This window comes from Scyliorhinus torazame, chromosome 5 (genome assembly GCF_047496885.1).
Source record: "Scyliorhinus torazame isolate Kashiwa2021f chromosome 5, sScyTor2.1, whole genome shotgun sequence".
NCBI classification, from domain to species: domain Eukaryota; kingdom Metazoa; phylum Chordata; class Chondrichthyes; order Carcharhiniformes; family Scyliorhinidae; genus Scyliorhinus; species Scyliorhinus torazame.
In genome coordinates, this window is record NC_092711.1 from 169,480,818 (window position 1) to 169,495,252 (window position 14,435).

At 46.7% G+C, this 14,435-nt stretch overlaps 1 protein-coding gene and 1 long non-coding RNA gene across 2 annotated transcripts; one reads left to right on the forward strand and one right to left on the reverse strand.

Moving 5' to 3' along the window:
* Positions 1-976: 976 nt before the first annotated feature.
* On the reverse strand, positions 977-2,552 carry LOC140420586 (uncharacterized). The gene is made up of 2 exons (XR_011946459.1): positions 2,451-2,552; positions 977-1,342 (listed from the first exon to the last, which is right to left on the reverse strand). It is a non-coding gene; the product is annotated as an uncharacterized lncRNA (long non-coding RNA).
* LOC140420585 (uncharacterized) lies at positions 2,452-7,086 on the forward strand. Its single transcript, XM_072504578.1, has 2 exons — positions 2,452-2,766; positions 4,922-7,086. Exon 2 carries the CDS (start codon positions 5,281-5,283, stop codon positions 6,370-6,372), a length of 1,092 nt encoding a protein of 363 aa, XP_072360679.1. The 5' UTR covers positions 2,452-2,766; positions 4,922-5,280; the 3' UTR covers positions 6,373-7,086.
* Positions 7,087-14,435: the final 7,349 nt, after the last annotated feature.

The window sequence follows — 14,435 nt, forward strand, 5'->3', positions numbered from 1 at the left end:
ATGAAAATGAAATGAAATGAAAATCGCTTATTGTCACGAGTAGGCTTCAATGAAGTTACTGTGAAAAGCCCCTAGTCACCACATTCCGGCGCCTGTTCGGGGAGGCAGTTACAGGAATTGAACCGTGCTGCTGGCCTGCCTTGGTCTGCTTTAAAAGCCAGCGATTTAGCCCAGTGTGCTAAACCATCCTCTCACTGAAGAGAGAGAGTGAGAGGCAGCTGAGAGAGACAGAGGGAGAGAGAGGAAGCAGAGGGGGTGAGAGGCACCAGAGAGAGAGAGGAACACCAGAGACTGGGAGAGGCAGGAGAGAGAGAGGAGAGAAGAGAGAGACAGTCTAGTCAGTAACAAAAATAAGTAATGGAATTGCGTTCAGACACGGATCTGCATGAACCGACACCACTTTATTGACAGATTGACAAGGTAGTCACTGTACTTGAATCAATGTTATTCACTTTTGGAATTGAATGAACAAAGGGTCAGATTAACTATATCACAATCACCCAGATTCAAATAGGTCTGTTTAATACAGAACAGGATTAAACCCAGTGTCCAATATTACAGGTGTCTGTGGCTGTTTGATGCCTGGTTTCATTGTACAGCTGACAAGCCCACAGCTTCAGTGAACTTGTCTACCCAGAGTCTGTTTCTAAACCCTCATCACAACATAATACCTGGTTAGCTATTTATATATGGTCAGCCTGGTTGGACAGCTAACACAAAGCTCAACCAGAAACTATGGTTCTTCTTTCAACTGATTCCAGCTCCGACATGCGGTCACAGCATCTCCAGCCTTCAGCTCTGTTACTGGGCTGTTATTGACATGAGCAAGAGAGAGACAGCAAGTTGCCTGAGGCTTAAATGGGAAGTTGAAACTTGTGACTCAAAACCAACTGTGTAAGATCTCTGAAAAGATCAGGAATTTTAAAAGATAAATTCTAAACCCAGTGAACAAATTAATGAGTCATAAGACAAAAACTTCAGGTTTTATGACTTTACTGCAACAAACTAGAAGCAACAATGCCTAAACACTATTTTTATAGGGAACGTATCCCTTAAACTACAAATAGAATGTAGCCCTTTTACTTTTAAGACAATCAAAAATCACACTCCATGGTTACGTCGCTGAATTGTCACTCAATTCTCCTGGAAGCAGCCCAATGTGATTCTTCGTTCCTGTGTTTACTTCCATTCTGTTCCTTTTCCTGATTGGCAATCCTTAACCCCAGAAGTGTCTTTTGCAGTGATGGTTCTCCTGATGATATTCAGGTCCCCATAAACCAAGTGACTCCTCCAAATCCTGAAGTGGCGTTAGGTTTTTTTCTGCAAATCTTCATCTAATATCCTGTAAAACGAATTTACAAATGGAAATTGAGAACAGGCAATTCTAGTTTCCATCCAACACACTCTCCCTCCATTCTCACTCTGCTGTAATATTCATCCTCCTAATTCTCTAAAGGTGCTGATTCAGGCTGACTGACAGATCCCTGCTCCCCGTCTTGGAGAGGCCTGAAAATCTCCATGCAGGCTGCCAGACAGAAATATGTCTATGTTACTGAACTCAAAATGTGTGGAACATACAGACTGGATTCACTTCCTTTCTCTTCAGCTGCTGCAAGTCACCACTGTCCCCTCAGAATGAGGAAAGAAATGGAAAGATAACGTAGACTTGGAGCAGCTGCTGCCTCTTGTGGGGCATTCCAGAACGAGAGGTAATAGTCTTACGGTAAGCGGTAGCAAATTCAAAACAGTTTTAATTTAAAAAAAATTTTTTTTTAAGAATACCCAATTATTTTTTTTTCAATTAAAGGGCAATAATTTAGTGTGACCAATCCACCTACTCTGCACATCTTTGGGTTGTGGGGGTGAAACCTACGCAGACACAGGGAGTAAGTGCAAATTCAACACAGACATTGACCCAGGGCCGGGATCGAACCCAGATCCTCAGCGCCATAGGCAGCAGTGCTAACCACTGGGCCACAGTGCTGCCCTGTTCAAAACAGTGTTGAGGAGAAGCTGCTTCTCCCAAGGGCTGTGAATCTGTGGAATTCACTACCCCAGAGTGCAGAGGAGCTGGGACAGTGAGTAAATTTAGGGAGAAGTTAGACAGATTTTTAATCTGGTTGAAGGGTTCTGAAGAACTCTCAGGACGGTGGAGATAAGGCCAGGATGAGATCAGCGATGACCGAATGGCGGAGCAGACTCGATGGGCCAAATGGCCTAATTCTGTTCTTATATCGTATGAACTTCTGAAAGGGGGAGACATTGATTTGCTCCCAGATGTTGCCCAGAGGAGGACGTTTTAGTCTGAAACTCATTGTCCAACCTCCACATTGTGACATCACAAAGGAATTCATTCTCTAAATCAGCCAATAGGAATCCATTCGCTCCGTGGTGACGTCACTGCATTAGTGCGCACACGCCGGCGCGCGGACACGCGAGCGCCGCCCCACCCTCTGTTCCGTCTCCTCCAACACATCCTCGAGACGGTTTCCAGCAACCGGCTGACAGTTCCGGCCGTCGGTGATCGCCCCTTCCCTGACCCGGGACTGCGCATGCGTCGGGGAGCTCACTTCCCCGGACCTTACCTCTCAGGTGTTGACCAATAGGAAAACTTGGAGGACCGGAAAGACTCTGCCCCTCCGCCAATCAAAGCTCCCCCATTGTCTCGATGCGAAAGCTGCACATGGAGGTTTCTGCCGAGAAAGCTGTTGTTCCTCCAACCCTGAATGAGCTTGAGCTGCTCACAGACTCCTGTCTCCAACATCTGTGAGTAAAACACTTTCTTTTCTCCCCCTTTCCATTTCTTTTCTCATTCTGACCTTCAATTGGTAACTTGCAGCGGCTGAAGGGAAGGGAAGTGAATCCAGGGAGGGTGCAGACTCTGCAAAGCTTGGCCCAGGTCTCTCTCTCTTAAAGACATTGACAACCTTTGCTCCCTCAGCTCGACACATTTATTTGTCTGGCTAAAAGGACGATCTCTTTCCCAATGTTCACAATTAAAGGGCTGGTTTCCCCAGGAGATGGCTGACATTTAAAGGGTCAGTAAACAGGCCAAATCCAACCCAGCTAATTACTTCCCTGTCGGAATACTCTCCATCATCAGCAAAGTAATGGAAGGAGTCATCAAAGGTCCTATTAAGTGGCACTTATTCTGCAATAACCTGCTCCAGGACGCTCAGTTTGGGTTCTGCCAGGGTCTCTCAGCTCCTGACCTCATTACAGCCTTGGTTCAACCAACATCCTGGCGGTTACCATTGGTCAGAAACTGGACTGGACTAGCCATATTAATACTGTAGCTACCAAGGCAGATCAAGGGCTGGGAATCCTACGGTGAGTAACATGCCTCCTGATGCCCCAAAGCCTGTCTACCAGACATCTACAAGCACAAGTCAGGAGTGTAATGGAATACACTCCTCTTTGCTGGATGAGTGCAGCTCCAACAACACACAAGAAGCTCGACTCTATCCAGACAAAGCAGCCTGATTGATTGCATCGCCTTCCACAAACATTCAAACCTTCCACCACCGACAAACAGTAGCAGTCGTGTATACCATTTACAGGATACACTGCAGTAACTCATAAAGATTCCTCAGACAGCACCTTCCAAACCCACAACCACTCCCATCTAGAAGGACAAGAGCAGCAGAAACCTGGGAAGCCCACCACCTGGAAGTTCTCCTACAAGTTGCTCACCACCTTGACTTGGAAATATCTTGCCATTCCTTCACTGCCCCTGGGGCAACATCCTGGAATTCGCTCCCGAACAGCACAGGGGATGTAGGGCAGCATGGTGGAGCAGTGGTTAGCGCTGCTGCTTCACGGCTCCGAGGTCCCAGGCTCAATCCCGGCTCTGGGTCACTGTCCACGTGGAGTTTGCACACTCTCCCCGTGTTTGCTTGCGTTTCGCCCCCACAACCCAAAGATGTGCAGGGTAGGTAGATTAGCCACACTAAATTGCCCCTTAATTGTAAAAAATTAATTGGGTATCCTAAATTTATAAAAAAACAAAGTAGGAAAAAAAAACAGCACAGGGGATGTACCTACACCTCAAGGACTGCAGCAGTTCAAGAAGGCAGCTCACCACTACTACGGAAGGGCAACTGGGATGGGCAATAAATGCTGGCCTAACCAGCATTGTCCACATCCCGTAAATTAATTTTTAAAAATTCAATATTGGACAGAGATATGTCGAGTGTTATTATATGGTATGTATTGTAGCTATTATTGATGGTTCTGTAAGACAATACATGTATTATTATTTCTCCTTTTGTAAATATTACTGTACCTACATTATATATTTCCAGTCATACAGTCATTGCAGCACTGACAGAATCCATTTGGTAACTCAAGTCAATGCTGACTCTCTACAGCAATCCAGTCAGTCCCATTCCCCCTCGATATCTGTGTTCCCCTGAAAGTTTATTTTCTTCAAGTAACCATCTTATTTTATTTTAAATTATTGATCATCTCGACTTCCGCAACCCTTGTGGGCAGTGAGTTCCCTGTCATGACTACTCCATGACTAAATAAAACTCTTCCCCAGAATTTCCCTATCTCTAATCAGTAAATGTACTTGTATGGAGATTCTCTACTCTTGTACAGGTTTTAGTGAGTTTAGATTTGTTGATGAGCACCTTCAGGAAAATTGGAAGGGAAAGTAAGTGAATACAGGTCTCTGTGTCCAGGACAGGAAACAGTGAGCTTGGATCTATCAATCAGCCTGGATCAACATCTTCAGGAGAATTGGGAGGGTGAATATTAGTTATAAGCAGAGTGAGAATGGAGGGAGAGTGTGTGGGATTGAGATTTAGAGCATTTCAGGGAAAGAGAGAGGAAAGAATGTTCGATAGAAACTAGAATTGTCTGTTCTGAGTTTCTATCCTGTACTGACAATGATTACTATTGTAAAATCTGTTTGCAGGAAGTTCGAACGAGAGGAATTTGAGGCCGATATCTCAAACTAAATATCACGTCAAGAACTGACTGAGTCACTCAATTCTTGGGATCATCGGCCTTTGAATCTAGAAGGAGAAATGTTTGTCTATTCTGTCTGCTTCAAGAGATTTTAAACATCAGTGTGTCTGGAAAAGCACTGAGACACACACACACACACGTGTGAGACTGTTACAGAGCACTGACTGTGGAAAGAGCTTTAACCAGTGACACAGCCTGAAAAAATACGGCACCATTCACAGCAGGGAGAGACTGTATAGGTGCTCTGCGTGTGGACGAGTCTTCAACTGATCGTCCAACGCGGTGAGATGCAAGATCACCCGGACCATGGAGAAACCATGGAAATGTGAGGATTGTGGGAAGGGATACATTGCCCCACACGAGCTGGAAAGACATCAACGCAGTCACACTGGAGAGAGGCCTTTCACCTGCTCTCGGTGTGAAAAGGGATTCACTAACATTGGCAACCTGCGGAGGCACGAACAAGTTCATACTGGGGAGACGTCTTTCACCTGCTCTCAGTGTGAAAAGGAATTCACTGACATTGGCAGCCTGCGGAAACACGAACGAGTTCACACTGGAGAGAGGCCTTTCACCTGCTCTCAGTGTGAAAAGGGATTCACTCACATTGGAGGCCTGCGGAGACACGAACGAGTTCACACTGGGGAGAGGCCTTTCACCTGCTCTCAGTGTGAAAAGGGATTCACTGACATTGGCAACCTGCGGAGACACAAACGAGTTCACACTGGAGAGAGGCCTTTCACCTGCTTTCAGTGTGAAAAGGGATTCACTGACATTGGCAACCTGCGGAGACACGAACGAGTTCACACTGGAGAGAGGCCTTTCACCTGCTCTCAGTGTGAAAAGGGATTCACTGACATTGGCAGCCTGCGGAAACACGAACGAGTTCACACCGGGGAGAGGCCATTCAACTGCTCTGACTGTGGGAAGGGATTCACTCGGTTATCCAGCCTGCTGAGACACCAGATAGTTCACACCGGGCAGAAGCCGTTCATCTGCACTGTGTGTGATAAGGGATTCACTCGGTTACCCCACCTGCAGGGACACCAGAGAGTTCACACCGGGCAGAAGCCGTTCATTTGCACTGTGTGTGATATGAGATTCAATCAATTATCCAGCCTGCTGAAACACAATGTCACTCACACCAAGAGCAGGCCCTTTAAATGCTCTGACTGCAGGAGGGGTTTCAAAAGCTCACAGCGACTGATGTCCCACCAGCGCATTCACTCTGAGGAGAAACTGTTCAGCTGCTCTCACTGCACAAAGAGCTTTAGAACCTCCACCAACCTGATGAAACACGAGCGAGGTCACACCGGGGAGAGCCCGTTCACCTCTCCGACTGGGAAAAGATTCACTCGGTCATCACTTGCTGAGCCACAATGTCACTCACACCAATGAGAGACCCTTTAAATGCTCCGACTGTGGGAGTAGGTTTAAAAGCTCTCGGGTACTGATGCCCCACCTGCGCATTCACACTGAGGAGAAACTGTTCAGCTGCTCTCACTGCACAGAGGTTTCAAACATCATCCACATTGCGGAGGCACCAGCGAGTTCACACTGGAAAGAAGCCATTCACCTGCTCTCACTGTGGGGAGGGATTCACGCAGTCGTCCAACATGCTGAGACACCAAATGGTTCGCAAGTGGTGTTGGGTTTGATTCTGCTGTTATTCCTGCTGTTAATCACATCCAGGACTGAACCTGGAGTGGGTGGAGGGTTTTGCCTCCTCAACTCCTCCTGGTGCTCGGACGTAGCGACCCTGCGAACTACTGCTCCCCGGACCTGGAATAGCTGACTGTGAAGTACCGTCCATACTACCTTCCATGGAGTTCACTTCTGCCATCATCACGGGGGTCTACATCCCACCCCAGGTGGAAGTGAAGAAGGCGCTTGATGAATTGTAACCGCTATAAATAACAATGAAACAGAATACCCGGAGGCCTTGTTCATCGTGGCCGGCACTTCAAACAGGCCAACCTCCAGAGTGGGCAGCACGGTAGGTAGCATTGTGGATAGCACAATTGCTTCACAGCTCCAGGGTCCCAGGTTCGATTCCGGCTTGGGTCACTGTCTGCGGAGTCTGCACATCCTCCCCGTGTGTGCATGGGTTTCCTCCGGGTGCTCCGGTTTCCTCCCACAGTCCAAAGATGTGCAGGTTAGGTGGATTGGCCATGATAAATTGCCCTTAGTGTCCAAAATTGCCCTTAGTGTTGGTTGGGGTTGCTGGGTTATGGGGATAGGGTGGAGGTGTTGACCTTGGGTAGGGTGCTCTTTCCAAGAGCCGGTGCAGACTTGATGGGCCAAATGGCCTCCTTCTACACTGTAAATTCTATGATAATCTATGAAAATTCCACCAACACACTTCCTGTCCCAACAGTGGCCCCAACATCTTGACCACTGCTACACAAACATCATGGGCACCTGATGATCCATCCCGACTGCACTTTGGAAAGTTGAACCACAAGATGGTGCTCCTTTTCCCAGCATACAAGCAGAAACTTAAGCGGGAGAATCCGGTTAAGAAGGTTGTGCAAATGCTGGTCTGAGGCAACAGAAGAGCTCCTTCTCGACTTGTCCCTATTCAAGAACTCGGCAGCTAACCTAAATGGGTATGCCAGCACCATCACAGACTTCATCAGCAAGTGAGTAGAAGATTGTGTGTCAAAGAAGGTAGTACGTACGTTACCCAACCAGAATCCGGAGATTCACTCTCGACTGAAGGCCACGTCTGAGGCATTCAAGTCCGGCAACCCTGACCTACACAAAAAAATCTGGGTACAACCTCTGCAAAGCCAACAGGGATGCCAAGAGACAACAGAAGAGTTGTCCAGACTAAGCTAGAATCATGGACTCTCATCGATTGTGGCGAGGCTTAAACAACATAATGCGCTAAAAAGCAAAGCCGAGTAGAATCTTTAGCAACAGCGCACCCCTTCCCAACAAACGCAATGCATTCTATGCTTATTTCGAGCAGGAAACCAACAAACCTGTCATCTGCCCCAAGCAGCCTTGGGCACGCCCATGCCCACCGTCACAGCGTACAAAGTCAGATTGGCCGTCTTGAAAGTGAACCCTCGGAAAGCGGCGGGTCCTGACGGAGTCCCTGCCATGCACCCAGATCCTGCGCGGACCAACTGGCAGGTGTGTTCACGGACATCCTCAACCTCTCCCTACTCCGTTCTGAGATTCCCACCTGCTTCAAGACCACCATCATACCGGTGCCAAAGAAGAACCAGGCAATGTGCCTCAGTGAATACCATCCAGTGGCCTTGACATTGATCATTATGAAATGCTTAGACCACAGCTGGAGTAATGTGTGCAGTTTTACTCCCCTTACCTTAGGAAAGGTATTGCCACAGAGGAACCCAACAAAGTTTCACCAGACTTGTTCCGGGTTTGGCAGGATTGTCCCAGGAAGAGAGATTGGGGAAACTTGGCCTCTATTCTCTAGAGTTCCAAGGAATGAGAGGGGATTTCATTGAAACTTACAAAATCCATAAAGGAATAAACAGGGTGGGTGCAGGTGAGATGTTTCCCCTGGTTGGAGAGTCTGGAACCAGGGGATACAAATTCAAACTAAGGGGGAAGTCACTTAGGACCGGTCTCGGAGGAGACATTTCTTTACTCAGAGAGTTGTGAATCTTTGGAATTCTCGACCCCAGAGAGCTGTGGAAGCTCAGTCACTGAGTGTGGTTAAAGCAGAGACCGACAGATTTCTTTTTTTCTTTGTTTAATAAATTAGTTTTTTCTAATTAAGGGGCAGTGTAGCGAGGCCAATTCACCAATGCTGCACAATAAGTTCGGTTGTGGATCTGAGACCCACAAGACACTAGGAGAATGTGCAAACTCCACATGGACAGTGACCCAGGGCCAGGATCAAACTCAGGTTCTTGGTGCCGTGAGGCAACAGTGCTAACCACTGGGCCACCGTGCCATCCAACTGACAGATTTCTAAATATCAATAACACAAATGGATATGGAGATAGTGTGGGGAAAAAGACATTGAATCATAGTATTTACAATGCATAAGGAGGCCATTCGGCCCATTGAGTGTGCACCGGCCCTTGGAATGAGCACCCTACCTAAGTCCACAACCCCACCCTATCCCCGTAATCCAGTGACCCCACCCAAACTTTTTGGACACTGAGGGCAATTTGGAATGGCCAATTCACCTAACCTGCACATCTTTGGACTGTGGGAGGAAACCGGAGCACCCGGAGGAAACCCACGCAGACACAGGGAGAAAGTGCAAGCTCCGCACAGACAGTGACCCAAGCCGGAATCGAACCTGAGACCCTGGAGCTGTGAAGCAACTGTGCTAACCACTGCTACCGTGAAGTGGATGATGAGCCATGATCGTATTGAATGGTGGCGCAGGCTCGATGGGCTGAATGGCCAACTCCTGCTCTGACCTTCTGATGGTATAAAGATAGGTAGGAAAGTAATTTGTGAAGAGGACATAAGGAGACAACAATGGATAGAGATAGGTTACGTGAGTGGGAAAAGATCTGCCAAATGGAGAATAATGTGAGAAAATTAGAAATTGTCCATGTTGCCAGAAGAATAAAAAAGTTTCTGATCTGAATAGTGAGAGATTGTAGAGCTCTGAGACTCCGAGGGATCTGGGTGTCCAAGAGCATGAATCACAAAAAGAGAATTGAATACAAAAGTAGCTAGGTTATGCTTCAGTTATACAGGACATTGGTGAGACCATATCTGGAGCACTGTGTACAGTATTGCTCTCATTTAAGGAATGATGTAAATGTTTTGGAAACAGTTCAGAGAAGGCTTACTGGACTCACATCTGGAATTGGAGGCTGGTCTTATGAGGAATGATTGGACTCTGATGGAGTTTAGGTGACATGATTGATCCGTATAAAATCCTGAGGGATTTGACAGGGTGGATGTGGAAAGGATGTTTCCTCTTGTGGGAGAATCTAGAAATTGGAGTCACTTTAAAAGTAATAACTTGCCCATTTAAGGCAGAGGAGAACTTTTTTCTCTCAGGGTTATGAGTCTTGGAACTCTCTTCCTCAAAGGACAGTAGAAGCAGAGTCTTTGAATATTTTGAAGACGGAGTTGAATAGATTCTTGATAAGCAAGGTTATCGGGGGGTCAGTGGGAATGTGGAGTTACAATCAGATCAGCCGGGAACTTATTGAATGGTGGAGCAGGCTCGAGGGGCCGAGTGGCCTACTCCTGCTCCTAATTCGTATGTTATCACATCCTTTATAATAGATTGTAGCATTTTTCCTCCGACTGATGTCAGGCTAATGGGTTTGTGGTTCCCCATTTTCTTTCTCCCTCCTTAAATAGTGGGGTTACATTTACCACCTTCCAATCTGCAGGAACCATTCCAGAATCTATTGAATTTTGAAAGATGACCACCAATGTATCTCTCCAGCCACCTCTTTCAACACTCTGGGATGTAGAGCAGCAGCTGTCCATATAGTTAAGTGTGTAATTGTAAGGTTGAATTTGCGTAGTATCTGTAATATGTAACTGAATTTAGTGTTAGGGCCTTACTTAATAGACAGGTGACTGGGGATGCTGGGCAGGTATTGGTTCTAAGTCTGTGATCTACCACGCTTCGCGTTCAGGATCAAGAGGAGGGATATGTGGCCGCCTAAAGTGGCGTCCGGCAAAGGATGCTGGGAAAAGTGGCCAAGTTCAGGGACAGACAGGCTGCAGCTTCCAAATAGACAAAAAGCTGGTTTGTCTAACAGCCGAGGAAAAAGGCCATCCCGGGACAATGGGCTTAAATGGAAATTGACAAAGTGGCAGACTTGGTGGCGTCAGTTTTCCTCATTTGGGAAGGCATACGTGCCTCGGACACCAACGGACATGGCCGGTCAGGACAAGCCCCGCGGACAAGGTAGTGGATTTAATTGAACATTATCGATCAAGGTGATCAAGCCCTGATCGATTGATTGGGCCTTCACCTGGGACCGCCCAAAGGGGCTCAAACTCCTGGGGATAAAAGGTGCTGCGCAGCCCACCATTCGCTCTCTCGACAGCAGCTCTCAACAGTAACCAACAACAGTGACCCTTCACCGGCCGAAGAGGAAGACCATCCACGCCATCGATGGAAGGACCAGAGCCGAGGATAACAACGACCAGCAACAGACTTTCAACACTGCCAGACTGCGGACTCCAGATAAGGCCATGTCTGCCCCGTACTTGCCAGTCACTTGAAAGTTAAGTTAAGGTCTTGTGTGCATTAGCTTAGAGTTCAACTTGCATGTGTGTGAGATTAATTAACAGTAACAATTGTGTGATCGTAAATAAAGTATATTATTGTCTGATACAACTAATGGTAATTTGTCCATCGTATAAGGGTTAAAGACACACTATGGTTTTGGTACAACAGATCCTTGTGAAATTTGAAGCCATGTATTCGCAACAAGGCTCAAAGAGCAACAGCCCACTGCAGACAAAGTCGGGAGATCGGCCAGTCCAGCAGAAAGAAACCCTCCGACCCTCCCCATTGACCAATTGTCAGAATGAACAAAATGCAGTCCTGGATATAATTGAAGCAGAAACAATAACAGCAAATTCCAACCCTTGTAATCACTTGTGAACTTGTTGGTGTCTCAGCAGGTGTGATGAATCACTGAATCCCTTCCGATACTGAGAGCAAGTGAACAGCCTCTTCCCAGTGTGAACTCGTCGATGTCTCCACAGTGTGGATGAGTAATTTAATCCTTTCCCACACAGAGCAGATGAACGGCCTCTCGCCAATGTGAACTCGCTGGTGTAACTTCAGGCTGGATAACTGAGTGAATCCCTTCCCACACTGAGAGCAGGTGAATGGTTTATCTCTGGTGTGAACTCGCTGATGTCTCTGCAGGGCGGAGGAATCACGGAATTCCCTCCCACATTGACAGCAGGTGAACGGCTTCTCCCCAGTATGAAGTCCCTGATGTGCCTGCAGGCTGGATATCTGAGTGAATCCCTTCCCATAGAGAGAGCAGGTGAATGGCCTTCCCCCAGTGTGAATGTGTCGATGAGCTTCCAGTGCAGATGGGGCCCTTGAATCCTTTACCACAGTCCACACATTTCCATGGTTTCTCCATGTTTTGGGTCTCCATGTGTCTCTCGAAGTTGGACAATTGAAGCGTTACCCACACAGAGAACACTTGTACGGTCTATCCCCGCTGCGAATGCTGCAATGTTTTTTCAGGGTGCGTAACTGGTTAAATCTCTTTCCAAAGTCTGTGCTCTGGAACACTCTCACTCGGATGTGTGTGTCTCGGTGCTTTTCCAGTCACAATGGTGTTGAAAATCTGTTGATGCCGACAGCTCAAGCAAATATTTCTCCTTCTAGATTCAAATGCCGAAGATATTCAGGTCCCAAGGAATCGAATAACTCTGTCAGATCTAGATGTGACGTTTGAGATTTCTCTCTGAAATTCCTCCACTTCCTAATATCTTGGAAAAACAATTTACAAAAGTCAGCACTGTCAGTACAGGATAGACATTCAAAACAGACAATTCTGGTTCCTATGGAACATTCTTCCCTCTCTCATTCCCCAAAAGCTGTAAATATCCATCCCACACACTCCATTCTCCCTCCCAATTCTCCTGAAGGTGCTGATTCAGGCTGATTGACAGATCCCTGCTCACTGCTTCCTGTCCTGGACACAGAGACAAATAGGAGCTGCAGTCAGCCATTTGGCCCACTTGCCCCATCCTTTAATGAGCTCAATGGCCAATCGACCTCAGCACCATTTACCCACACTACCCTCATAGTCCTTGGTGACTTCAATGTTTTGGTGGGTGAGGGGGGAGGGGGGGGGGTCAATCAAATCCAGTGACTACCTGCATGCGTTCTGGGAGTCCATATAAATGACATCCCTAGACATTCCCCTGTCCTCTACCTTAGTCACCTCCTCAAAAAATTCAGTAAATATGTCAGGCTGGCTGTCCCTGATCGAACAAAGTTTTTCAAAGTGTTCAGTTACCCCACCCCTAATTATACATTCCAGCAGTTTCCCCACCATAGACGTTCATAATAATAATCTTTATTAGTGTCACAAGTAGGCTTACATTAACACTGAGGGACTGAATTCAGACTGTCCGATTCACCGAACAGCACGTCTTTTGGGACTTGTGGGAGCACCAGAATAAAACCCACGCAGACACAGCGGAGAACGTGCAGACTCCACACTTATAGTGACCCAAAGCGGGAATCGAACTTGGGTTGCTGGCGCTGTGTAGCAACAGTGCTAACCATTGTGCTACCATGCTGTGTTCAGCTAACTGGTCTGTAATTCCCTTTTTTTTGCCTTTCACCCTTCTTAAATAATGAGTCCCTTCCCACACTAAGAGCAGGTGAATGGCCTCTCCCCAGTGTGAACTCGCTGGTGTATCCGCACTTCAAAAAATGCAGTTTTCCAATCCAGAGGGACTACTCCTGAATCTAGGGAACTCTGGATGATTATCGTTGGGGCTTCTACAATGTGCTCCCCGACTTCCTTTAACACCCTCGGATGGAAACCGTCAAGTCCTGGGGATTTGTCACTCTTCAGTTCCATTAATTTCCTTGTTAGTGATGGTATAGTTATGGTAATTGTATTAAGTCCCTGTCCTCTTATCGACTATTAATTTTTTCAGGACTTATGGCAAGTTATCCTCCTTTTCAACTGTAAATACCGAGGCAGAGTAATTGTTCAGCGTGACTGCCATTCCCCCATTATCACTGACAATATCTCCATTTCCAGCTTTTACTGGGCCTACATTGCTCTTCACACCCGCTTTCCCTTTATATGACTAAACATTTCTTCTCATTGATATTGATGTCCCTTGCAAGTTTCCTTTCATAATCCTTTTCAGTCACTCTTACAAGCTGCTTTGTGACCCTTTGCTGGTCCTTGTTCCTGTCCCATTCATCGGGATCTGTCCTGTGTCTTGTATTTTTGTGCGCCCTTTCTTTTAGTTTTAAGCTGTCCCTAACCTCTTTATTTGTCCATGGCTGTTTTCTTTTGTGAAGTGGAGCCTTTTCCTCTCAGGGGTATATACTTGCTCTGTATCTTGTTAAATGTTTCCTTAAATATTCTCCACTGATCTTCAGTTGTTTGACCCATGAACAGATCTCCCCAGTTTACCGTGGACAGTCTCTGTCTCATCCTGTTATACCTGGGATTCATGTCGCATTACATTCATCCCCCACCATCTGGCCTGCAAAATCCTACCAACTGTCCTGGCTTGAGACAATTCACACCTCTTTAACCTGGGGTTACCCCATCTCTGGATCTGTAAAGATTTAATCACCTGCTAATGCTCGCATTCCTAGCATTGTTTGGTATCTTTGAATTTGTCTATATATATGTTTCTGGAACATACCTCTTCATTCACCTGAGGAAGGAGCAGCGCTCCGAAAGCTAGTGACATTGAAACAAACCTGTTGGACTTTAACCTGGTGTTGTAAGACTTCTTACTGTGCTCACCCCAGTCCAAAG